The 25,976-nt window shown below is 34.1% G+C and overlaps 2 protein-coding genes across 2 annotated transcripts in view; both read right to left on the bottom strand.

The window, feature by feature from the left end:
* Positions 1-3,565, bottom strand: part of LOC139977795 (uncharacterized) — a 28,512-nt gene extending 24,947 nt beyond the window's left edge. The window contains exon 1 of the mRNA XM_071987433.1: positions 3,488-3,565. Within this exon, the coding sequence (XP_071843534.1) occupies positions 3,488-3,539 (52 nt within the window). The 5' untranslated portion in view covers positions 3,540-3,565. The remainder of the gene's footprint in view (positions 1-3,487) is intronic.
* A 10,496-nt stretch (positions 3,566-14,061) lies between these two features.
* On the bottom strand, positions 14,062-24,833 carry LOC139977321 (uncharacterized). Its single transcript, XM_071986608.1, has 8 exons — positions 24,599-24,833; positions 23,478-23,528; positions 21,200-21,352; positions 18,811-18,912; positions 17,606-17,704; positions 16,614-16,715; positions 15,539-15,640; positions 14,062-14,072 (listed from the first exon to the last, which is right to left on the bottom strand). The coding sequence occupies exons 1-8, from the start codon at positions 24,732-24,734 to the stop codon at positions 14,062-14,064; spliced, it is 756 nt and encodes a 251-aa protein (XP_071842709.1). The 5' UTR covers positions 24,735-24,833.
* Between the last annotated feature and the right edge of the window lie 1,143 nt (positions 24,834-25,976).

Here is a 25,976-nt window from a genome sequence, read left to right as displayed (position 1 = left end):
ACCGTTGTTCGGGCGAAGCCCACAAATTGAATTCCAGGTGGACTGATCTCTAGAACTGTGGAAGGGGAGGGGGTTCTGGCGTACGCCCAAATATTTTTGTTTAAGTTAAAGACTTTAGTTTCAATTTCCTTTAACCTGAGAGCAAAATCTGGAAGGAAAAAACATTCTTGACTATTTTACATTGCAGAATACATTTTGAAATACAATATCAGGTGTGTGAGGTAATTCCCCTGCCCGTCGTAGCGCCGGTCCTGGGTAATTTCCAAACTAGAAAGTTTTAGGGGGCACATTTGTTGGCCAATGCTTCTGAGAAAGATCTTTTTAAACCTTTCGGGGATTACACCATACTAAAGTCGGTGTAATCGTTTTGCCTTACGGTACCTCTGTTTAGTAAATGGTTTAACACATAGATATTTGATGCGGATCTAACCATACGTTATTCAGCCATTTCATTGTATTCTCTACCATCTTAAGAAATGTGCACAAAAACCGTCGCAAGATGATTTACACGCGCAAAGCGCGAAAAGAAATACATTATTGCATAAGTATTTTTAATCCACGTACATCACAATACTTTCTTTTTTTCTAATTCGCCTATATATTATGATTGGATATTATGTACAAACATTAGCTTATTTATTATGTACGAATACCAGCCTATATATTATGTACGGACATTAGCCCATATCTTATGTACTAATATTAACCTATACTTTATGTACGGACATTATCCATATTAATGTACAAATGATGATGCTTTGGCATAGACCGCTCCACTAGTACAGTGACTAATAAAAAAGATCGTCATCTTCAATAAAGGTACTATACAATAGTAAAACCTGGTCTACCTGTGGAGATTGATATCAAAATTCCAGCCTCTGCATGCTACATGTGAACTTGTTTTCACTCCTCTCTGGTAGACCTCGATTGTAATTGATATACTAATTCATTTTTTTTTCTCAATTCATAAGACTTTATTTCAATCTCTTGTATTAAAGTATGCAATTTTGACAATAGACGTGGGTAAATGTACAAGAGAACAAGAGATTGAGGAGTGCCAACAAGAAGCTCTGTAGAGCTTGTTTACGTTGACACCCCTTTACAAATAAAGTATAGAATGAAAGCTTAACTATACAGAGAAAACAGAACAAAGATGGCAAAGAAAGGAAATACAAAATCAATGATAGTTTGATATAAGATACTTTTTAAGACGTATTTTGAAGGTGTTCAAAGTTTTACAACCAGTAATAGTAGTAGGGAGGTAATTCCAAAGTTTTACGCCGACATAACGAATACCAAGTTGTGAAGACCTAAGTCTAAAGTAAGGAACAGTAAATTGATTTGGCGCATTGTTAGGATAGGAATCGTTACGTAACTGAAAATAGTTGCGAAAAGTCGACGAAGCATTATCATGTAACCAATTGAAAATAAAAATACCAATATAGTAACGATTTATGTCATAGATACTAAGAGCGTTAAGTGTAGTAAACAGGGGTGCTGTATGCTGGAGGTAATCCGCATTACAAATATAACGAATGGCTCTCTTTTGAAGTAAATAAAAGGGTTGAATTCTAGAGGCATGGGTACTGCCCCAAATAACATTACAGTAGGTAAGATAGGGAAGTATGAGTGTATTATACAAAGTGACCAATGTGCTTCTGGGAAGAATTTGGCGAAGTCTATTAAGAACTCCAGCGCCTTTAGACACTTTCATACAAATATTCTGAATATGATTATTCCAAGAAAGATGATTATCGATATAAACGCCAAGAAATTTAGTAATCTTAGACAGCATAACTTCAACACCGCAAAGTCTGATACTATTTATGTTAGGATTTAAGTGCTTTGAAGGTGTACTAAACACAATAGAGGTAATTTTCTTAACCTTTAGTGACAAATTATTTGCACAAAACCTATTATGAATATATGTTAACTCATTCTGTATAGTATCCAATAGAAAATTAATGTCATTACTGGAAAAGAACAGGTTGGTATCATCAGCATAAGAGATTATATGAAATTTGTTGCTGGCTCTATAGAGGTCATTAACATAAATTATAAACAACAATGACCAAGTATGGACCGTTGAGAAACACCACACTTAATTGGCTTGGAAACAGAACTTATATTATTAATAACAACAAACTGGTGACGATCAGCAAGATAGCTTTTGAACCACTTAAGTACAGTTCCCCGGATTCTATAATGATTAAGTTTTTCAAGTAAAATGTTATGGTCAAGAGTATCAAACGCCTTCGACAGATCCAGAAATATACCAGAAGCATACTGATTATTTTCGAAAGCTTCCATAACTTTACAAGTAAAATGTAAAATAGCATGTGTAGTTGAACCGCCAGGAAGGAAACCATATTGAAAGTTATACAGTAAATTATGCTTAGCAATAAAGTTATATAACCGTGAGAACATTATTTTTTTCGATTACCTTGGAGAAACATGGGAGAACTGAAATGGGTCTATCATTATTCACGGATTCCTGTTCACCGGCCTTAAAGACAGGAACAACGCGAGCTACTTTCAAAGATGTGGGAACAACACCAAGCCCAAAAGAGAGATTACAAAGATATGTGAGTGGAAAACATAATGAATGGGCAACATGTTTTACAATAATAGCAGAAACAACATCCAAACCAGCAGCGGATGGCTTGAGTGATAGAAGTACTTTAAGGACCTCATCTCTTGTTGCAGGAAGAATGAATAAAGAGTCAATGACTGGTGCTTGCAGGTACATTTTGTAGTGAGAATTAACATTAGGAATCCTATATTGAGTGGCTGGACCAATAGTAGTAAAATAATCATTGATAATGTTCCAATATCCAATGGATTAGAAAAACTGACCCCCTGATAATTAATCTGTTCAGGAGTGCGATTAGCTTGTCGACCATGTAAAAGGGTATTTATTGACCCCCACATACGTTTCGCAATCCTAGTTGTTATTATTAAACATATTGGTGTAGTAAGAATTTTTGGCCAGCCTGATAACAGACGTAAGACGATTACGAAAACGTTCGTAATCGTTCAAGTTGTTTGCAGTACGACTACCAACACAGTATATGACATATCGCGAAATTCTGCTCCATTTTCTTGTTCCTGTCATTAAGCAGATGCCCATGATAACAAACTATCAACAGCTAACACAATATATAGAGTTGCATGAGTCTGCATTGTTGCATCACGTGGAGGTAACCAATAGTGTAACATGAGCGATGCCAAGCTATGTCAATAACCCTATATAACAATGAATCCTATCAATCTCATAGACACCATGTAACACTTACTACACACCCGCATCGTTCCTATCTCAACCCAAACTCTCTAATACCAAAGACACGTTGTTTGTAATTACATTTCTCATGGAATTAGTTTTCCCCATATATACTGTGTACGTACGTCGATGATTGAGCCTACACAGCAAGTTTAGGAAGAATATTCTTTTAACTTGATAAAAAACAGATAAATGAACACAAACCGTATGGGACCACTGAAATGATAATGAGCGCTAAGTAGAGGGTCATCTCCATCTTGGTTTTCTCTGGCTGTCGTGTTGGCGACGTCTTCCAGTTGCTTCGATTGAAAATACTGTATGAAAACGGTTTCATCTAAGCTTATACAGAACTGTAGTGTAGTTTGGCAGCAGAATTAAAACGTAGCATTGACTAGTATAATAGAAGGATGTGACTTTACTTTGCATCAAGGCTTTAATTAATCCTATAACACCTCAAAAATGTAAACACTGCAGAAGACACGTGATTATTTCTTATTGAAACAACAGTCTGGTTGCGTACTGAAAACATGTTTAATGGCCCCCATATGATTTTAATGGTTTCAGAAGTAGCAGCAGTTACAAAACAAAAGATGTTTGACTTGACTAAATTTTATGAAGGAGAACACTAACTTCATCATTATATTTCCTTCCTTTGTACCAAATTTGTGTAAAATGGGTATATTCAGTTGCTATGACAACATAATACAAATATTCAACAACACAATAGACGTAGTTTTCTACCAACGGTAGGATTTTACGTATGTACACGTTTTTACGACTCCTTAACCAAATGAATAAATCCCTTTCATAATACGTTAGGAACGAATGTAATTTAATGTACAGATCTTTGGCTTCAGGGAAATAATCACATTGCGCTTTTGATGTAGTACTGAAAATGACGAATTAACGTCATCAATAGGACTGCTAGTATCCATAAAGGTTAACTCATCCTCCTGTTGGACTGATAATTAAATCAAGGTCACCGCATTTAAACCAATGATAACCCCTAACCACCCCCCGTCGCACAACAAAAATCGCCATTATCATAAAATCATTATAAAAAAAAAATCACAGTAATTCCAATCATAATAGTAACCGTAACCGTAACCGTAATCGTATTCATAATCAGTATCATAATCATAATCATAATCGTAATCGTAATCATATACATCATGATCATAATCATAATCAAAATTATAATCATAATCATAACCATCATTATAATCATAATCATAATCTTAATCGTAATCGTAATCATAAACATCATGATCTTAATCATAATCAAAATTATAATCATAATCATAACCATCATTATAATCATAATTATCATCATAATAATCATAATAATAATAATAATAATAATCATAAATATAATCATAATCGTAATTAATATACAATCTTTGTGTTGAAAGTTTGTCGTAGTAATTTAAGTCTAGCATTGTCGTAAAAGTGATTACAGTTGGGCATAATCAAGTTAAGATTTGACAATACGCCGATGATGCTGTTGTTTTTCTTGATGAGACATTATCTTCTTTAAATGCAACTCTCAACTTATTCAATGGCATCAGCTTGGCATCTGGCCTTAAACTATTCATATCTCGAAGTCAGATAATATCCCCTGGGGCCTTTTGTCAACAAGTTGTCTTCGTTTGCTTGAATTGAAAACAATAATAATATTAGTTTTGGTCCTGTCCGTTTTGGGGGGATTTTTTAACCATGACGGGAGTGACCTATGTAGACTCAATTAAATATTTTGAAGCTTTCAAGACTAAAAAGCTGCCTCCGTTTATGGTCGGGTAGAGATCATAGAGATACCTTAGGCGGGTAGAGATAGGCCGTATTACTTTACAAAAATCACTTGCTCTTTCGCAGCTGGTTTCCCTTTTTTCGGTTCTACCAAATCCCCCCGTTTCGTTTATTAAAGTGTTATTATATATTTCATTTGGTACGGTAAGCCCGATAAAATAAATCGTCCTGTTTTGGTATACCGTAACAAAGGTGGTTAAAAGGCCATTCATTCTAAGAGGTTTAGTCATAGTTTGAAATGTGCGTGGATTCGGCGCTATTGTGATAATTGAAAAGAGTTGTGGAAGACATTCTTTGACTTTGATCTCTCCAAGTTGGTAAAAAAATGTTTTATTGTAATTGCCTCGCATTTGATGTTTTAATAACTAATCTATTTTTTTAAGCAAGTTGTTCGTTCATGGTGTGATGCAACATAGGGTACATCTACTATAGCTCTGTTGATTATTAGCGTCAAGTGATTTGAAATAACTCTTGCATAAAGATTAATAAGGATATTGGTTTCGTTCTTCATACGGTAGAGGTAATTTATATGTTCATGATATTTTTGAACAAGATGGTGTGTCATATACGTTTGACAGGTTCAAAGCCATCATAATACTATGAACTTCCCCTTCACTCGTTATTTTAATAAAGCTCTGAAACATAGATCATTTTCTCAATCTGTATATAATTATGATCTGGAAAAGTAGTCAAAACTCCCACTTCCATTAGAAAGTGGAATACTCCTTTTAAATGCATTGAAGTCTCGTACCAAACCGCTTGTCGCCCTCTGCAAAATAATTTAACATTCCGTTGCTTGCGAGTGAAGTTTCCTTCTTGTCTCTACGAAATGCAGTAAATCCTAGACCTGAGAGGTCCAGCGCTGCGATGTTCACTGTGTTGTGGGTATTGACCGTAGCTGCATGTATTGACTGTACACTAGTGTCTAAGTACCGACGGTAGCAAGCTGCGTGTGTATTTTCTGGGATCGATTGTGGTGTCTAACACTTTTGTTACACCTCATGCCAAACTAAGTCAGATAACCGGCATGAGGCGTTTCTTCGTGCGCGAGTCTTCACTCCTTTCAACGACTTAAATCCCGATGTTGGGACTGGATTTTTAAGATGTCACGTTTGTCAGTAAATAAAGCGAAGATATGTTATTATCAGTTTAGGTTTTTACACAGGATTCTACCGACCAATAGACTTTCAAACTCGATGGGAAAAGAACTAAGCACCTCTATGTTCATTTTTTACAACTGAAAACAAGACTTTGGATTATCTTTTCTTTTCTTTTTTTAATTCTCGACGTTAAAAAGAATTACTTAACAAGCAGATCTTTTTACAAAGCAGGATATTTTATTCGGGTATAAAAAGTCACCTTACAATTTCCTTGTCCCTTATTCATTTGAAATATTTATTTTTTTCTATCAACAGAGAAAAGAAAAACCAGCCTTTAACATCTTCTTTTTACAAATTAAAAGTTATTCTACAAGTTGAAATTTTTACATATATATGTAGAAATATGGATAAAACCTCAAAGAAATTTTTTGCTCTTCAGAAATTAAAAAATTCTCTGTCCAGTATTGGTTTATCATGATAACCGTTTTAGATCAGTTTGTTTAACTTTAATATTAAAATAAAATCAAACTGTTAGCAAACTGATTATCCACTAGAAAGCCTGTGTAGGAGAATGTGTAAAAGTAACAGACATACTGTCTTTTCTCTGCGTGTTTTTGTCCCTTCTGTTACTGTTACTTGTCATTTAGCCTTTGAAGAAGATCGTGCTAGATCGAAACGTCAGGCCAACTTACTTTTACACAACTTTAGTATTACAAAGGTTTACTATAGTAGGTTAATGGTATATCTGCTTGAAACCCAATACCAGCAAAACAGACGAAGGTCGTCCCGTTATTGACACGATTTAGTTTACATTGGTTCGTGGAACTCATTAAACCTGTACCTGTTCTTTATACGGCATTATCATCTTGGTACTTCCTATTTGATATGTAGTGAGTTTTCTTATTGAAGATTTTGATAGAACGCTACCCTCTCATTGTATTCTATGTGTTTCGATGCTATACCTATACTATACCAAAGCTACTGTAAAATATGTATGTGTTCAATGTAAGTTCCCCTGCATGTTAAGAAATCATGGTAAACTGAAGGTATCACATCACAATTAGAATAGTGCACGTCCGCCTCAAAGGTTAACCATTGTCGGAAAATAGCCCTAAATTTGCTTACTGTGTTGATTGCTTCTCATTTTCTGAGTCATCACCATTCTTGTTGATGCTTGGATGATGAAGAGGATGATATAAACTACTGATGGTATAGAGATCTAGATGATTTGAAGGTGATTTAAGGTATTTTAGAAAATCTTGGCTGAAACAAGAAGATTTCGCAGCGACAGCTTGAAGATGGGAAGGGGAGTACTATGATAAATTTTGAGCTCTTCTAGCTCAAAATCAAAAAGGCCATGGTGGCAAAAGTTGAATGTTGAAAGTTGAACAAGGGAACATCGGAGGACAATTGCCTCCCAGCCCCCCCCCCCCCCCCATCATCCGCCACTGATTATGTTAATCATCAATCCAATCAGTTAGTATTTCATCTCAGATGTGTTAACGCAAACACTCATGTTAGCTTATAGTTTCTTCAACTTTTAGTCTTTTCTAATACAAGTTAACACTAAAGCATCAGAGCAACGCAATTCATAAGCAGGACCTATCAACTTTAAATTCAAATACATTGTATAATTGTATACAATCCTGACTAATTAAGATTACATTATTATGTAAAACTGTGACGGGAAGCGAATGCAATCACCGTCCAGATCATATCGGTCATACATATCCATACGCCATGCTGTCACTGAACGTATATCACAAGACTACGTCAATTGCCTATGGGAAGTATATGACTCATCAATATGTATTCCTATAGCAAAGCATGGAGATTATCGTCAGCCACAAAATAGCAAAAAATGCCAGAAACAAAACTAAGGACAGAAATACATATTTATTAACACATATTGACTCCATTTATTAGCAGTATACATACGTAACACATTATAATATATGTTGTTGTTGTTTCTTTCTTTTCTTGTGAAAACCACAGAACTTTCTCTTCTTTCTTTCTTTAAATCAAATTTAAACTTTCCGAGCTGAATTACCAGTGGCGGTCTCCACATTTACTTTGCCAATCACACATTTGACAAAACCCTACCGAACATTACTTGCTTATCCTAATTTGCTTAAATTTTCTTGTTGAATTACTTAATAATGTTATGTACATTTCTACCCCTTTGGTTATACCTATTTTTAAGTAGTAGCTTGTAAGTATCGTAAGTTGATATTTTTAGATTTGTTACATTTTTCGCACCTGCTACATGATTGGGTATTTACAAATATGTAGAATTAATTTTCATTAATCTAAAATTTCCTTCAAGTAATATTTTGAATCGCTGTCAATATTTTGTTCCTGATTTAATTCCATTGTGAGACACTCATCCCACTCCCATTTTGCCAGAAAATACGATGTTCTTTAAGTTAACAATACAACACAATCAAAGTGAAAATTCATATATATACTTTACTATGTTTTTCTTCCACTATGTCATTATAGCAGTTAAATCCCATCACTAGTTGAACAATATTTTTCGTTCCAGGGCTAACCTGGTGTTTAATTAGTAGTACTAAGACGAACCAACATGTCCGCATTCATCTTCTGATAACAAGTATATATTATGTGTAAAAGTAATTGAGTCTGACGTTTCGATCTAGCAGGATCTTCTTCAGAGGCTGAATGACAAGTAACAGTAACAGAAGGGACAAATACAAACACAGAATACAGACAGGTTAATGAGCACAAAGGAGATAGATGTAAGAGGATTAGTAGAAAAAAGGATTAGTGAACAAGAAATGGAGAGACGAAAGAAACAAAGAAACAAAGGCAGAAAAGTATGGAGAAAAGGGTAGGAGAGACCTATGCGAAGAGGGTTGACAGATGGGGAAACAAAGAGAGATCGAGGGGTAGGGGGGGGGGGCAGAAGAAAGGTTAGTCATGTCCTTCCTGAATGTTGAAGTATATATCATGCCTGTATGTGTTACATTATCTGAAGCTCAACAAGAGATAAGAAGAGAGTTCTTAAAGATTAAATATGTTCTTTACTTCTTTGATTCCTGTCTTTCCTTCCCTTCTTAATTAATGATGTCTTCAAGGTAATATTCACAGCAAAAATATAATATAGCCATGCAATCCCGGTCGTTATAAAGACCATATCTCATCTCAGCGCAATCTTCGTTGTTAGAATTACTTGGCTGTCCTTCTAGCCAATTTTCATACGTCAGTGGGCTACCGTCCTCATATTTCCATTCTCCTTGAAACGAAAATACAAAGACAACAAATTAACAATAAGAATAGCTTATCTTACTAAATTAAAAATTCTAGCAAATTTTGTTCAGCAATCAACTTTAGCCATAGGAATATTCTAGAGTTGAAACTTGAAATTAATTAACCACACATTATAAGGAAATTTTGTATCAACTTGACCTTTGAAATCGTTGATCACATTAGCGTTGACGTGTTGTATTCATTCATGCACTATATACCTATTGTCTGTGATACCCTTCTTTGTAGTTTGGACCATAATGTTATTTTGGAACATGTGTAACACCCATGCCAAGTTCATTAAATAATTTGCAATATAGACACACTGAGACCCATACTCAACACGTTTAAGTCCATCGACCGTATGGTCAATGAGTAGTGAGTATGATTTCTAACATGGGTCATTTTGTCTTCTTCGTACTCGCAAAATGCTGTTTTTTTTTACTTTAACCTTTCACCTCTGACCTTTAATCGACGTATGCTATTACATCTCAATCTACATTTTTTAGAGTGTCACCCTATATTATCCCCATCCCAGTTTAGTCAGACCAACCCACCAAATTTCATTTGAGTGACTCAAAAGGGTGGGTGTAGGATTGGCTGCAATTTTAGTATCAAAATTTTTCGACATAGTACACTATTTCAAGAAAAGATCATAACAACAATAACAATATTGTATTTACTTGTAGATTCTGATTCGTATGTGTATTAGCGGAATACCATTTGTCCATTGAGTTTACACTTAATATCCAAGTATTGTCTACGACTCAATTACCTAACTGAAAATTTCCTACAAAGACCTCATCATCATCTTCAATTTACCCACATTTGTTACCCTCAGAAATATTGCATCCCATCCATCACCCCCCCCCCCCCCACCACCAACCCCGCTTGTCCCACTGTCTTGTATGCGGTGGAAAACAACAGAAATATTCCGCTAGTTAGCTATTTTAAGTAATACTATATGTTAAAACCTAGAAAGGCTACTCGAATTCATCAACAAGACCTATCAATTTTAAGTTCAATAACTATTTTGGGTATATTTTAATGCATGTCATTGCTACCCATTATAAGAAACTCTATTGGTAGAGAAATGATGCTTGCAGTCTTTCAGTTTTGTGAAAGTAAGTCAATGAGAGCGTTGTGACTAATGTAATCAAAATCAATCTTATTTTTTGTTATATAATATATGCATATTTCAGGGCATAGTTTGAAGAGGTATCGATCAAATACAACGGCTGCTTTGACGTGTTTGTTTGTTACCTTCTTGTTCAGAGTCATGGATGCCTATCCAGACGAATGCATCCCCTATGTTGGCTTGATCTCGAATGGCCTTTACTTCATTATACTCCTCTTCGTTGTCAATGCGCACGAGGTGACCATTGTTGAACAATTGGCGGCATCTGTCCACGGCGTCAAACCAAGTTGACGTATAGTTACTAATCCAGTACATCGATTGGTCTATTCCAGTCATAAGTCAGTCGGTAACAAAGGAACAGAGAAAAGTGAAAAGACAAAGATTCATCTTTCAATAATTTCCTTTGATCTATATCTTGCTAAATATTGTTATCAATTCTCCAATTTCCCAAGATTTCAGTTTAGATTGGAATTAAAAACATTTTAAGTTCACCATGATGATATCATGTTGAAATGTCCAACACTAAGTTTATAGGAAATTAAAACATGTTGACTATTATTAAAATGTCTGTCAACGGTAACTTTATATTCATAATTGGATACCATAGATTGAAAGCACTTACTCTTAACTCCCTCCTCTGTTGTAGAATCGGGTCGTTCAGTTGATCTCGTTTTGTCATGTTGAGCCAACGTAGTAATGTGTGTCATATCAGCGTCAGCTGCTGCTGACAAAAAAACATGAGGAACATCATGAAAGCGTTACTGGCTGGGAACACGTGAGAACTAAACATAATTTATTCTTTTAATGAGATAATTCTATACTTAAGTTATGTAATCCAATAGCTTTTGTTTTTGCTCAGATGACATCAGTGTTAGATGACGACCATAGTTCTACTATCGTAATGATCAATTTGATGTCAGAAAGTTGTATTTGAGGGCTTTTTAAAGTAAATTGCCAATTCTCAACATCTAAGCCCAACCAAGCGGGTGGTTGTAGATAAGCGTTAATACAACAAGTTACATTTGAGACATGTGGCCAAATAAGTAGACTTAGTCTCTAAAAGTAGAGACAATTGACACAAAACGAAGATCTGTCCAAGCGAGACATTTATAAGATAATCTTACACTTAATAGACTTAGTCTCTTAAAGTAGAGACAATTGACACAATACGAAGATCTATCCAAGCAAGACACATACAAGATAATCTTACACTTCATAGAATTAGTCTCTGAAAGTAGAGACAATTGACAGAAGACCAAAGTCTCTCAAAGCAAGACATATATCAGATAATCTTACACACATAGACTGGGTCTCTAAAAAGTAGAGACAATTGACAGAATACCAAGATACTAAAGCAATACATATATCATATAATCTAACACACATAAACTGGGTCTCTAAAAGTAGAGTCAATTGACGCAATACGAAGATCTGTAAAAGCAAGACATATATAGTATAATCTTACACTTAATAGACTAAGTTTTCCCCGCAAAAATATAAATATACAACAATAATACTAAATTGACATAAATAAATAATCGATTGGTTTATTCCAGTCATAAGTCAGTCGTTGACAAGGGAGGGCGAAAATTTAAAAGGAATAACATCAAGATTCCTCTTTAATAATTTCCTTTTATATATATCTTGCTAAATATTGCTATCAATTCTATTGAAATAAAAGAAATTCCGAAGATTTCAGTTGACATTGGAGTTTAAAACATTGTTAGTTCACCATGATGACATCGGTGGAAGAAATTTCCACCACTAACTTTATAAGAAATTAACACATGTTGATTATTGTTAAAATTTCTGCCAACGGTAACTTTATATTTATCGTTCGCTACCATCAATCGAAAGCACTTACTCTTAACACTCTCCTTAGTTGTAGAATCGGATCGTTCACTTGATTTTGTTGTGTCATGTTGAGCCAATGTAGTAATGTGTGTCAGAACAGCGTCAGCTGCTGCTGAAATAGAAAATATATATAGAACGGCAGGAAAGCGTAACTTGTTGGGAACACGTGAGAACTAAACATAATTTGTTTTTTTAATGAGATAATTCTATAATTAAGTTGAGTAATCCAATAGCTTTTGTGTTTGCTAAGATGACATCAATGTTAGATGAAGACCGTAGTTCTACTATCGTAACGATCAATTTGATGTCAAAAAGTTTGTATTGGAGGACTTTATAAAGTAAATTGACAATTCTCAACATCTAAGCCCAACCAAGCGGGCGGTTGTAGATAATCATTAATACAACAAGTTACATTTGAGACATGTGGCACGATAAGTAGACTTAGTCTCTAAAAATAGAGACAATTGACAGAATACGAAGATCTATCAAAGCAAGACATTTATAAGATAATCTTACACTTAATCGACTTAGTCTCTAAAAGTAGAGACAATTGACAGAATACTAAGATCTGTCAAAACAAGACATACATCAGACAGTCTTACACTTAATCGACTTAGTCTCTGAAAGTAGAGACAATTGTCAAAATACGAAGATCTGCAAAAACAAGACATATATAATATAATCATACTCTTAATAGTCTAAGTTTTCCCCGCAAAAGTATATAAATATGAAACAATAATACTGAAGTGAAATAAATAAATAAATAATCGATTGGTCTATTCCATTCATAAGTCAGTCGTTAACAAGGGAGAGCGAAAATTGAAAAGGAATGACAACAAGATTCATCTTTCAATATGTTCCATTTATCTATATCTTGCTAAATATTGTTATCAATTCTACTGAAATAAAAGAACTTTATAAGAAATTAACACATGTTGATTATTATTAAAACTTCTGCCAACGGTAACTTTATATTTATAGTTCGCTACCATCAATCGAAAGCACTTACTCTTAACACTCTCCTTAGTTGTAGAATCGGGTCGTTCACTTGATTTTGTTGTGTCATGTTGAGCCAATGTAGTAATGTGTGTCACAACATCGTCATTTGCTGCTGAAATAGAAAATATATATTGAACGGCAGGAAAGCGTTACTTGCTGGGAACACGTGAGAACTAAACATAATTTGTTCTTTTAATGAGATAATTCTATAATTAAGTTGAGTAATCCAATAGCTGTTGTTTTTGCTAAGATGACATCAATGTTAGATGACGACCGTAGTTCTACTATCGTAACGATCAATTTGATGTCAGAAAGTTTGTATTGGAGGGTTTAATGAAGTGAATTGCCAGCTCTCAGCATCTAGGCCCATCTAAGCCCAACCAAGCGGGCGGTTGCAGATTATCTACAACCGCCATATATATGATAGTCTTACACTTAAAGACTTAGTCTCTAAAAGTAGAAACAATTGACACAATAGGGAGATCCGTCAAAGCAAGACATATCTAAGACTGTCTTTCAATTAATCGACTTAGTCACTAAAAGTAGGGACAATTGACGCAATACGAAGATCTGTAAATGCAAGACATATATAACATAATCTTACACTTAATAGTCTAAGTCTTCCCTGCAAAAATATAAATATGAAACAATAATACTAAATTGAAATAAATAAATAATCGATTGTTCTATTTCAATCATAAGTCAGTCGTTGACAAGTGAGGGCGAAAATTGAAAAGGAATGACAACAAGATTCATCTTTCAATATTTTCCATTTATCTATATCTTGCTAAATATTGTTATCAATTCTACTGAAATACAAGAAATTCCGAAGATTTCAGTTGACATTGGAGTTTAAAACATTGTTAGTTCACCATGATGACATCGTTAGAAAAAATGTCCACCACTAACTTTATAAGAAAATTAACACATGTTGATTATTATTAAAATTTCTGCCAACGGTAACTATATATATATATATATAGTTCGCTACCATCAATCGAAAGCACTTACTCTTAACACTTTCCTTAGTTGTAGAATCGGGTCGTTCAGTTGATTTCGTTGTGCCATGTTGAGCCAATGTAGTAACGTGTGTCACATCAGCGTCAGTTGCTGCTGAAAATGAAAATATATATATATAGAACGGCAGGAAAGCGTTACTTGCTGGGAACACGTGAGAACTAAACATAATTTATTCTTTTTATGAGATAATTGTATAATTAAGTTGAGTAATCCAATAACTTTTGTTTTTGCTGAGATGATATCAATGTTAGATGGCGACCGTAGTTCTACTATCGTAAAGATCAATTTGATGTCAGAAAGTTTGTATTGGAGGGCTTTATAAAGTAAATTGCCAATTCTCAACATCTAAGCCCAACCAAGCGGGCGGTTGTAGATTATCATTAATACAACAAGTTACATTTGAGACATGTGGCACGATAAGTAGACTTAGTCTCTAAAAGTAGAGACAATTGACACAAAACGTAGATCTGTCCAAGCAAGACATATACAAGATAATCTTACACTTCATAGACTTAGTCTCTTAAAGTAGAGACAATTGACAGAATACCAACATCTCTCAAAGCAGGACATATATCAGAAAATCTTACACACATAGACTAGGTCTCTAAAAGTAGAGACAATTGACGCAATACGAAGATCTGAAAAAGCAAGACATATATAATATATTCTTACACTTAATAGACTAAGTCTTCCCCGCAAAAATATAAATATAAAACAATAATACTAAATTGAAATAATAAATAATCGATTGGTCTATTCCAGTCATAAGTCAGTCGTTGACAAGGGAGAGCGAAATTTGAAAAGGAATAACGTCAAGATACATCTTTCATTAATTTCCTTTTATCAATATCTTGCTAAATATTGTTATCAATTCTACTGAAATAAAAGAATTTCCCAAGATTTCAGTTAACATTGTAGTTTAAAACATTGTTAGTTCACCATGATGACATCGGTAGAAGAAATATCCACCACTAACTTTATCAGAAATTAACACATGTTCATGATTATTCAAATCTCTGCCAGCGGTAACTTTATATTTATAGTTGGCTACCATAAATCAAAAACACTTACTCTTAACACTCTCCTTAGTTGTAGAATCGGGTCGTTCAGTTGATTTTGTTGTGTCATGTTGAGCCAATATAGTTATGTGTGTCACATCAGCGTGAGCAGCTGCTGCTGACATAGAAAAAAATATATAGAACGGCAGGAAAGCGTTACTGGCTGGGAACATGTGAGAACTAAACATAATTTATTCTTTTAATGAGATAATTCTATAATTAAGTTGAGTAATCCAATAGCTTTTATGTTTGCTAAGATGACATCAATGTTAGATGACGACCGTAGTTCTACTATCGTAACGATCAATTTGATGTTAGAAAGTTGGTATAGAAGGGATTTATAAAGTGAATTGCCAATTCTCAACATCTAAGCCCAACCAAGCGGGTAGATAAGCGTTAATACAACAAGTTACATTTGAGACATGTGGCCAAATAAGTAGACTTAGTCTCTGAAAGTGGAGACAATTGACATAATACGAAGATCTGTCAAAGCAAGACATTTATAAGATAATCTTTTACTTTATAGTCTTAGTCTCTTAGAGTAGAGACAATTGACAAAATACCAAGGTCTGTCAAAACAAGACATTTAAAGGATCATCTTACACTTAATAGACTTAGTCTCTAAAAGTAGAGACAATTGACATAATACGAAGATCTGCCAAAGCGAGACATATATAATATAATCTTACACTTAATAAAATAAGTTCTCCCCGCAAAAATATAAATATAAAACAATAATACTAAATTGACATAAATAAATAATCGATTGGTTTATTCCAGTCATAAGTCAGTCGTTTACAAGGGAGAGCGAAAATTTAAAAGGAATAACATCAAGATTCCTCTTTAATAATTTCCTTTTATATATATCTTGCTAAATATTGTTATCAATTCTACTGAAATAAAATAATTTCCCAAGATTTCAGTTAACATTGGATTTCAGACCATTGTTAGTTCACCAAGATGACATCAGTAGAAGAAATGTCCACCACTAACTTTATAAGAAATTAACACATGTTGATTATTATTAAAATTTCTTCCAACGGTAACTTTATATTAATAGTTGGCTACCATAAATCGAAAACACTTACTCTTAACAATCTCTTCTGTTGTATAATCGGGTCGTTCAGTTGATTTTGTTGTGTCATGTTGAGCCAATGTAGTAATGTGTGTCACATCAGCGTGAACTGCTGCTGAAATAGAAAAATATATAGAACAGCAGGAAAGTGTTACTTGCTGGGACTACGTGAGAACTAAACATAATTTATTCTTTTAATGAGATAATTCTATAATTAAATTGAGTAATCCAATAGCTTTTGTTTTTGCTAAGATGACATCAATGTTAGATGACGACCGTAGTTCTACCATCGTAACGATCAATTTGATGTCAGAAAGTTTGTATTGGAGGGCTTTATAAAGTGAATTGCCAACTCTCAACATCTAAGCCTAACCAAGCGGGCGGTTGTAGATCATCGTTAATACAACAAGTTACGTTTGAGACATGTGGCCAAATAAGTAGACTTAGTCTCTGAAAGTGGAGACAATTGAAATAATACGAAGATCTGTCAAGCAAGACTTATATAAGATAATCTTACACTTAATAGTAACAGTCTCTAAAAGTAGAGACAATTGACAGAATACGAAGATCTATCAAAGCAAGACATTTATAAGATAATCTTACACTTAATAGTTTAAGTCTTTCCGCAAAAATATAAATATGAAACAATAATACTAAATTGAAATAAATAAATAATCGATTGGTCTATTTCAGTCATAAGTCAGTCGTTGACAAGGGAGAGCGAAAATTGAAAAGGAATGACATCAAGATTCATCTTTCAATAATTACCTTTGATCTATATCTTGCTAAATATTGTTATCAATTCTACTGAAATAAAAGAAATTCCCAAGATTTCAGTTAACATTGGAGTTTAGAACATTGTTAGTTCACCATGATGACATCGGTAGAAGAAATGTCCACCACTCAATTTATAAGAAATTAACACATGTTGATTATTATTATTAAAATTTCTGCCAACGTTAACTTTCTATTTCTAGTTCGCTACCATCAATCGAAAGCACTTACTCTTAACACTCTCCGTAGTAGTAGAATCGGGTCGTTCACTTGATTTTGCTGTGTCATGTTGAGCCAATGCAGTAATGTGTGTCACAACAGCGTCAGCTGCTGCTGAAATAGAAAAAAATATATATAGAACAGCAGGAAAGCGTAACTTGCTGAGAACACGTGAAAACTAAACATAATTTGTTCTTTTAATGAGATAATTTTATAATTAAGTTGAGTAATCCAATAGCTTTTGTGTTTGCTAAGATGACATCAATGTTAGATGAAGACCATAGTTCTACTATCATAACGATCAATTTGATGTCAGAAAGTTTGTATTGGAGGGTTTAATGAAGTGAATTGCCAGCTCTCAGCATCTAGGCCCATCTAAGCCCAACCAAGTGGGCGGTTGTAGATTATCTACAACCGCCATATATATATATGATAGTCTTACACTTAAAGACTTAGTCTCTAAAAGTAGAAACAATCGACACAATACGAAGATCTGTAAAAACAAGACATATATAAGATAATCTTACACTTAATAGTAACAGTCTCTGAAAGTAGAGACAATTGACAGAATACGAAGATCTGTCAAAGCAAGACATATATAAGATAATCTTACACTTAATCGACTTAGTCTTTAAAAGTAGAGACGAATGACATAATACGAAGGTCTGTCAAAACAAGACATATATAAGACAGTCTCACACTTAATCGACTTAGTCTCTGAAAGTAGAGACAATTGACAAAATACGAAGATCTGCAAAAACAAGATATATTTAATATAATCTTACACTTAATAGACTAAGTCTTCTCTGCAAAAATATAAATATAAAACAATAATACTAAAGTGAAAGAAATAAATAAATAATCGATTTGTCTATTCCAGTCATAAGTCAGTCGCTGACAAGGGAGAGCGAAAATTGAACAGGAATGACACCAAGATTCATTTTTCAATAATTTTCTTTTATCTATATCTTGCTAAATGTTGTTATCAATTCTACTGAAATAAAATAAATCCCAATGTTTCAGTTTACATTGGAATTTGAAACATTGTAAGTTCATGATGATTGATGGCAGGAGAAATGGCCAACACTAACTTTATAAGGAATTAACACATGTTGATTATTGTCCTGAGGTACAATGCTGTAAGTTCAATTTATTAACATTTCTGTCGACGGTACCTTTATATTAATAGTTGACTACCATCAACCGAAGACACTTACTGTTAACTCTCTCCTTTGTTGTAGAATTTTCTTGTGTCATGTTGAGCAATCTATGTTCCGTTGCACTGTCACATGGAGTACCTACAGTACGTTCATTAACATCTGGGAAGAGGGTATAAACATATATATCTGCATATATATATATATATATATATATATATATATATATATATAAATATATATATGTATATATATATATATATATATACATATATATATATATATACATGCATACATATATATATAATTCAAAGAAAATCCATTTAAACTCCAAAAGAAAATATTATTAGAAAAAGTAAAGAAATAAGATATGACTAATATTTCACAAATACGGAGTATTGTTATAGAAAATATGTTGGAATTGTTGGAATGTTGGAATTTCCGGTGCCCCTGGGACCTTCGTCAGCAATACTTGGCAGTGGAATGAAAAGTACAAAATGTAACACAATGAAAGTATGACGTTAGATAAGTGTCAGTGGCATTGATGAAAATATAACAAAATAAATCATGACTATACAGGAAGCGGATTAACGAGCAAATAATAGGAAGAACGGATTACATATGTTTGTAGAACTGGTAGTGGTTTGGAGTCCCAAGTCTTTGTTGAGGCCTGTGATGTTAGACTTAATACGAAAGATCCAATCGATTTCTTTTCGTTTACGTTCAGTTACGGATTAGAAGTTCGAGGCAATTAAACGTATTTTAAGAAAAGTTAACAAATTGTTTTCCTTCAACAGATGTACATTTAAACCTTTTAGAATAATAACATAGCTCATTATAGTAACTTTTCCCAATGTGTTAGGCAGAGATGTATTTAATCGCCCTCGTTCGGCAGATCTGATTCATCATTCGATTCAGAATGTTCTGATTATGATATTTATTTTTAGTTGCGGCTTGATTCAGCCTTTTAAATTAAGCAATCCAGAATATGTTGTCAACAAATGTCCTTAAGTTGTCCTTAAAAACTGTTAACATACTATCTCTGTATTTTATGAATGAAATCCTGACACCTGTTGCAAGAAAACAATGATATTACTCTAATAATAAGTCAAATGGTATATTAGGTAATTGTTCTAAATAATTCAAAATTCCTTAGTATTATTTGAAACGTTTGGAAAAAAATTATTGAAGCAGTGTAAAACAGACAACGTTTCAACGGCACAATTTTTTATCTTTATATGCGGACACCCTTACCACTAGGCTTTGGACGCTGATTGTATGTCCACAGGTTCGAAACCGGTAAGTAAGGTCGTAATTTCACTGTAGGCGTTTGGCACTTGTATCGAACAATACTAGTTCTGTTTTGGTGACATATTTGCCTTACTCTAGATATCAAATATTGATGCTAACCAATTCGAAATCATTTGTGATCCCTAAAGCCGTATCTCGAAGGAGATACTTTGAACTTTGACTGTGTTAATGAAATGGAGGTAAACAACAAAGGCAAATGAATAAATAATTGAAATCGTAGTGAGTTGGAATATTAAGAACAGTGAAAAAACTTCCAGCCGCCACCGTGATTCGAACCCGGGCCTCCCGCTTTATATGCGGACACCCTAACCACTAGACTATGGACGCTGATTGTATGTCCAGAGATGCCAAAACAGTAAGGATATATATATATATATATATATATATATATATATATATATATGTGTATATATATATATATATACATATACATATACATATACATATACATATACATATACATAAAATACTGAGACATTCTGTTGATTCTATGATACTGAGAAATTTAATGCATCCTTGCGAGCGTGCATACTCTTCTGTTCTCACTCTCAAATATTCAGAAAAGTTTACTAATTGTTTTATACATTTTAGAATAATAACATTTCGTTTTGCCACACGTGCTCATTTCTAGAACCCACGTGTCCATATCAAGACATTCGTTGTAGGCGTTGCTTACTTGTAGACACATATCCTATTATAGCCATTTCCCCCATATGTTAGGCAGAGCTGTAGCTAATCGCTCTCGTTCGGCAGATCTGAATTATCAATCGATTCAAAATGTTCTCATCGTGATGTTTATTTTAAGTTAGGGCCGATAAGAGACCAAATGATTCAACCTTTTAAATTAGGCAATCCAAGAAATGTCCTTAATTTGACCATTCAACATTTGCTAACAAATTGTCTCTGTATATCATGAATGAAATCCTGATATCTGAGATATGAAGCAACGATATTCGATTAGTCGGTTGTATACCTACATCATACCATATTCCATTGAATACTGTCAAATTAGGAATATTAGGGTAATTGTACAAGGTTACCCAATGTTCCTTAATACTTTTAAAAAAAATCATTATTGTTTACATTATTGCTTAAAATGGTATCTGGTGTCATGGAATTATTTAATTTAGTAACTTACCTTGGTAGTGTCTGTCTGGTATAAAATTTAGCAGTGATGTCACAATGGACGAATCGGGTGGCACTTCTAAGTCATGATCCCCGTGGCAGCTAGTCTGTCTGAAAATGGAGCTACGATCAGACGTTCTGTGGTGAGAGTAACAGATGCTTGCATCTAAAATTCGGAAAGTGGGATAATATGATATATTTGTCTTGTTAGTCGATAAGTTAATTGAAACATATTGTTACGAAGTCCAGATATCATGGTTTGGGAAACGAACACAATAAAGTAGGTTAGAGAGATTTTGTTTTTAAAATGAATCTAATACGTGTCTTTTGGTAACAAAAATATATAACTTAGCATAAATACATTACATACCTTAATACTTAAAGTTAACTTAGCGCGCACGCAAGGTACCTCGGCTACCGCTGGGTTCTCCGTCGGGGTGTCAAATTCCAGGGTAGTCGGTGTTGATTAAGTAACAGTGCGGGTGTGTCTGGAAGCTTCCGGAAGGCGCTTTACGTAAATAACAGTTCCGGTAGAGAACAGGACCAGGTAAGGTAAATGATAAGTCCAGAAGAATGGTATCCAAAAGAGAATTAAGAGAAAGTCACACACAGAGTGGTTGGCATGGTGAAGAAAGGCCGGAACGGAAAAGGTGGGTTTTTGTAAGTGCTAGGCAGACATAGTTGTTTTACGTGGCGTGACGTACAGGTTGGTGCCACTGGGAGAAGAGACCGAGCCACTCCTTGAAAACTAATTTACATGACATTCGGTGAAGTTACTCGACCGTAGCTTAGAACTGCACTGATTGTGCTCTACGTTTACAAATTAGCATAATAATACACCATTTAAGCATTGCATAACATCAATTAGCGTAGTAAACCTTTAAAGTAACATGCTGCATCATAACAATATTCACCGAATCACTATTCATAATCATGAGGCACGATATAAACCAACACCCTTATTTAACATCCTAGAAATGATTGATTCAACAGAGCTGTGTTGCTGTATCTTAAACTCTTAGATTGTCTCTAATAGGCCAATAAACGATCAGAGACTATATGAGGTATAACCACTAAATCAGACAAAAGAGCCACTTCAACCTGATCTACAATATAGTCTGATCGTTCTGGTAATAACTGTAACATTTTTCGTGAAATATAATAGACTATTGTGTAACATATTTATGCCCCTCCACTCCCTTTTCCCTTTAGTCCCCGTTGCGCATATCAACTAATAGGAAGGTTGTTTTATACAAACGATACCTTCCGAATAAAGATTCCATTCACTTACATCTAAATAGCAAATCCAGAAAACAGCAATGGATGAATTTGAAGAGAAATTGTTGTCCTAAATACTAACAAATAAACAATGTACAGAAATAAATACAGAAATGAATACAACCAGATGGTGAGCAATGCTGACAATCCAGACTTTTTGAGTTGATGAAAATAGAAATGTATCTCGAAAACATCAATTGGACACGTTCTTTATAATTATCTCTACTTTAATGTCAAGCTTCAAAGCACTGTAACTGAGAGAATGAGCAGTATAAATATAATGTTACTATCAGAGACAGCTTAAGAACTATTCATACTGTCAGCAAACTACGTTGAAGCATGATATGAGAGGACAGTATGTTGTGGTATTAGAATTGTTCCAACTTGCTGGAAAAATAGTGTTAGACATTTTGCATTTTAGTTAATCTGCGGACACTCGTCGGTAAAATAAATTTCAAGGAAATATTTGGTAGATTAAGTATTAATGGGTAAAACAGGGTATGTTAGCATTTGCCAATTTGTGTTGACTAGACGTTGATACCATCATTTATTTCATGGTATAAGGAGTAAACCAAACTTTAAAAATGGTTTGAAGGTGAAAACTTTGCAGACCGAAAATAGAGAAGACAATCAGTTAGCTGAGCTCAATTAGTTTTAATATAGTTGCCTATGACGTGTTAGTGTTACATTTATTGCTATATTACATAATTTAATGACACAAAATATCAATTACAATACATCATGTCACGACTGATGTATGTTGGCAGCCAAGCAAAAATCACAGTAACAGTTATTAACAAGATATTATGTCACAAAGGAATAACCCATAAAGTTCCACAGTACCGCTTCAGTACAGGGAATTATATGGTGAAATGATCCCGCGACCACGCATCAACCTTGTTAAATATTATAAGAAGAATGTATCGACATTCGCAAGACAATTTCAGGGTGCAATCCACCAAGATCGAAAAACGGACACAATAATGCAAGGCGTTAGTTCCTTTACTACTCACCTTTATTTTCCACAGTTTGGTGTGTAGGGGCACCTTCCGTTGATATGAAACCTAAATATGAATTTAGAACAAATGTAATGAATAATACACCAACTACATGTTGACCTGGGTAAGATGAATACAACTATTGAGGATCTTTGGGCATCCTAGCTTGTTGACCAAAAGCGATGTACAACCTTTACACCTGGTCCCTGGATCCGCGCCTTGTTAAGCGCTTATCCGCAGACAAACTTGGTTTTCGATTCACGAAATAACGAGTAGTACCGTTAGAACGTCAAACATAATGTAACTGCTGCCACTTTAAACCATTTTGTCTTCTTTATACATCTGATCTTACAATGTAACAAACCTCAGACTAGAAACAATATATATCATAATACAAGTAGAGATTAACTGATTTAAGGAGTATACAGAGTGACTTAACAACAAGATAATGTGTTTATTCTGAGCATACCTTTTTGCAGAGGTATTACCTTATTTGAAATAGTTTTGATTGATAATCTGTTACAAGCCTAAAGGTTGATCTAATTATATATAATACATGCTATTATTGTAATTCATAGAACTAGTTAATCTTGTGCATTTTGCTATTCCTGATGGAGGCTGCCAAAAACATGATTTAATATAGTTCAATTGTTTTCTGATATGCTTGGAATACTTCCATGTTCAATAGGTATAAATTGTGGACATATCACCAGTTACCACAATATTAGTGTTAATCAATTGAACTACGATATTTGTGCCCAATCGAAGAGATAATTTTGCTATTAAAATTATACATAGCATATATATATACCTATTTATGCTACGGATTCGACATCGTTTGGAGGATAACGGAAGGGTTCTTCTAATTTCTTCTGGAGGGGAAAGCAGCAGGAAGCACATGTAAGCGTGCTCCCAGTGACTAAGGCCCTGTATATATTAACGATCAAAACATTACAAAACAATGTTTATCTCGACCGAAGACAAAATTACCCTTGTCCGAACTAAACTTATAGAAATGCGGGAGCAGTTCAAATAAACCTTAGCTAGTAGTCAATGTTAGTGCATGCAGTTATTTTAAGTTTTGAACATTGAAGGTGATGCAAGAACGAAAGAACGAACAAGAAAGCAGTACAAACCGTATAGGATCAGTAGTATTACAGTGAGTACTATCTCCATCTTAGTATTTGATGCAGATTCTTCTTTAATAGTAATAACGCTGTTGTAATTATTATGAAAGTGTTCCTTGCCTTCTTGGTCAGTTCTGTCTTTCATTAAATATCAAAGTAATATTCACAACAAAAACAGAATGTTATAACGACCATATCCTGTTATTTTACCGCGTAATCTTCACTTTCTCTGTAATCTTTTGGTTCCCTGTTTCCCCAATTGAAATATGTCAATCGGCTACCATTGTCATTATACTTACTTCAAACATTTTATTTCTTTCCGTTGCTATAACAACCTTAACCTATCATAAAAATATCCAAACAATACAAAAGACGTAGCTTTCGCTTACAATTACCAGCCGAATGATTTGACGTATATAATGGTTTTTATACGTCTCTTTAGCTCAATGAGTAAATGCATTTCATAATACGCATACAACGTATGTAGTTTAACATACAGGTCTTTCTTTTAAAAGGCAAATAATCATATTGAGCCTTTTAAACTGTGGTTCACCAAAGCAGGAAAAGACAAAACCATCTATATGGCTGCTATCTATAAAGGGTTATCGCACCACCCCCCCCCCCCCTCCCTTCCTGCTGGACTGATTCTTAAATCTATTTAAATGCAGGAAAACCGATGAAAATCCCCTAAAAACCCTCAAGCCCCGCATAATAAAAAATATTGTAACATATATAACGAAATATTACAGCTCTAAATTCTTATTTTTCTCTTGAAAACCAGACGTACATATGAACCTTCTTTCAAATCATTAAAAACTAACCTTAGTTAAAGCCAGAATAGAATAGCTTATAAACTGTTTATTACATGTGTAGGGAGAGCATGCACTACTACGAAAGCTTTGCATCGATAGGTTACCGGTACTATATATAAGCCAGTGCAAGTGAAATAAACACACCTGGAAATCGAAAATATCGAAATATTCTAATCTAGAAAAGTATGAAAATTCAATATTTTTTCTTCCTCGCTTTCCTCCGTTTAGCTTTTGCTTGATTTGACTATTTTAAAGTCAGTTCCTAAAACGTTAGTATTGTTGTGACAAAGACATGTTACAGACATTCATGTGTTTACAATTATAAAGTCAGACTCCATCTCGTAGACACATCCGAGCCTTATGACGTCACATGGCCTGCCGAACGACTGGATTATAATCTTTGTTGTTTTTGGATCTTTTGTTAGCGACAGATAAGTTTAAATGTTTTTATTGATGGTAAATACATATAATCTGCCAAGCTTTGCATTAAGGCCCTTGTACCGATACGAGGGGAAATAAAGGGAAATTATAATTTAGTCATTCATTTTTAAGAAAACATTAAGGGTCGGGAGTAA

Source organism: Apostichopus japonicus, chromosome 12 (assembly GCF_037975245.1).
Source record: "Apostichopus japonicus isolate 1M-3 chromosome 12, ASM3797524v1, whole genome shotgun sequence".
NCBI lineage: Eukaryota > Metazoa > Echinodermata > Holothuroidea > Aspidochirotida > Stichopodidae > Apostichopus > Apostichopus japonicus.
This window is presented reverse-complemented; position numbering and strand designations above follow the sequence as displayed.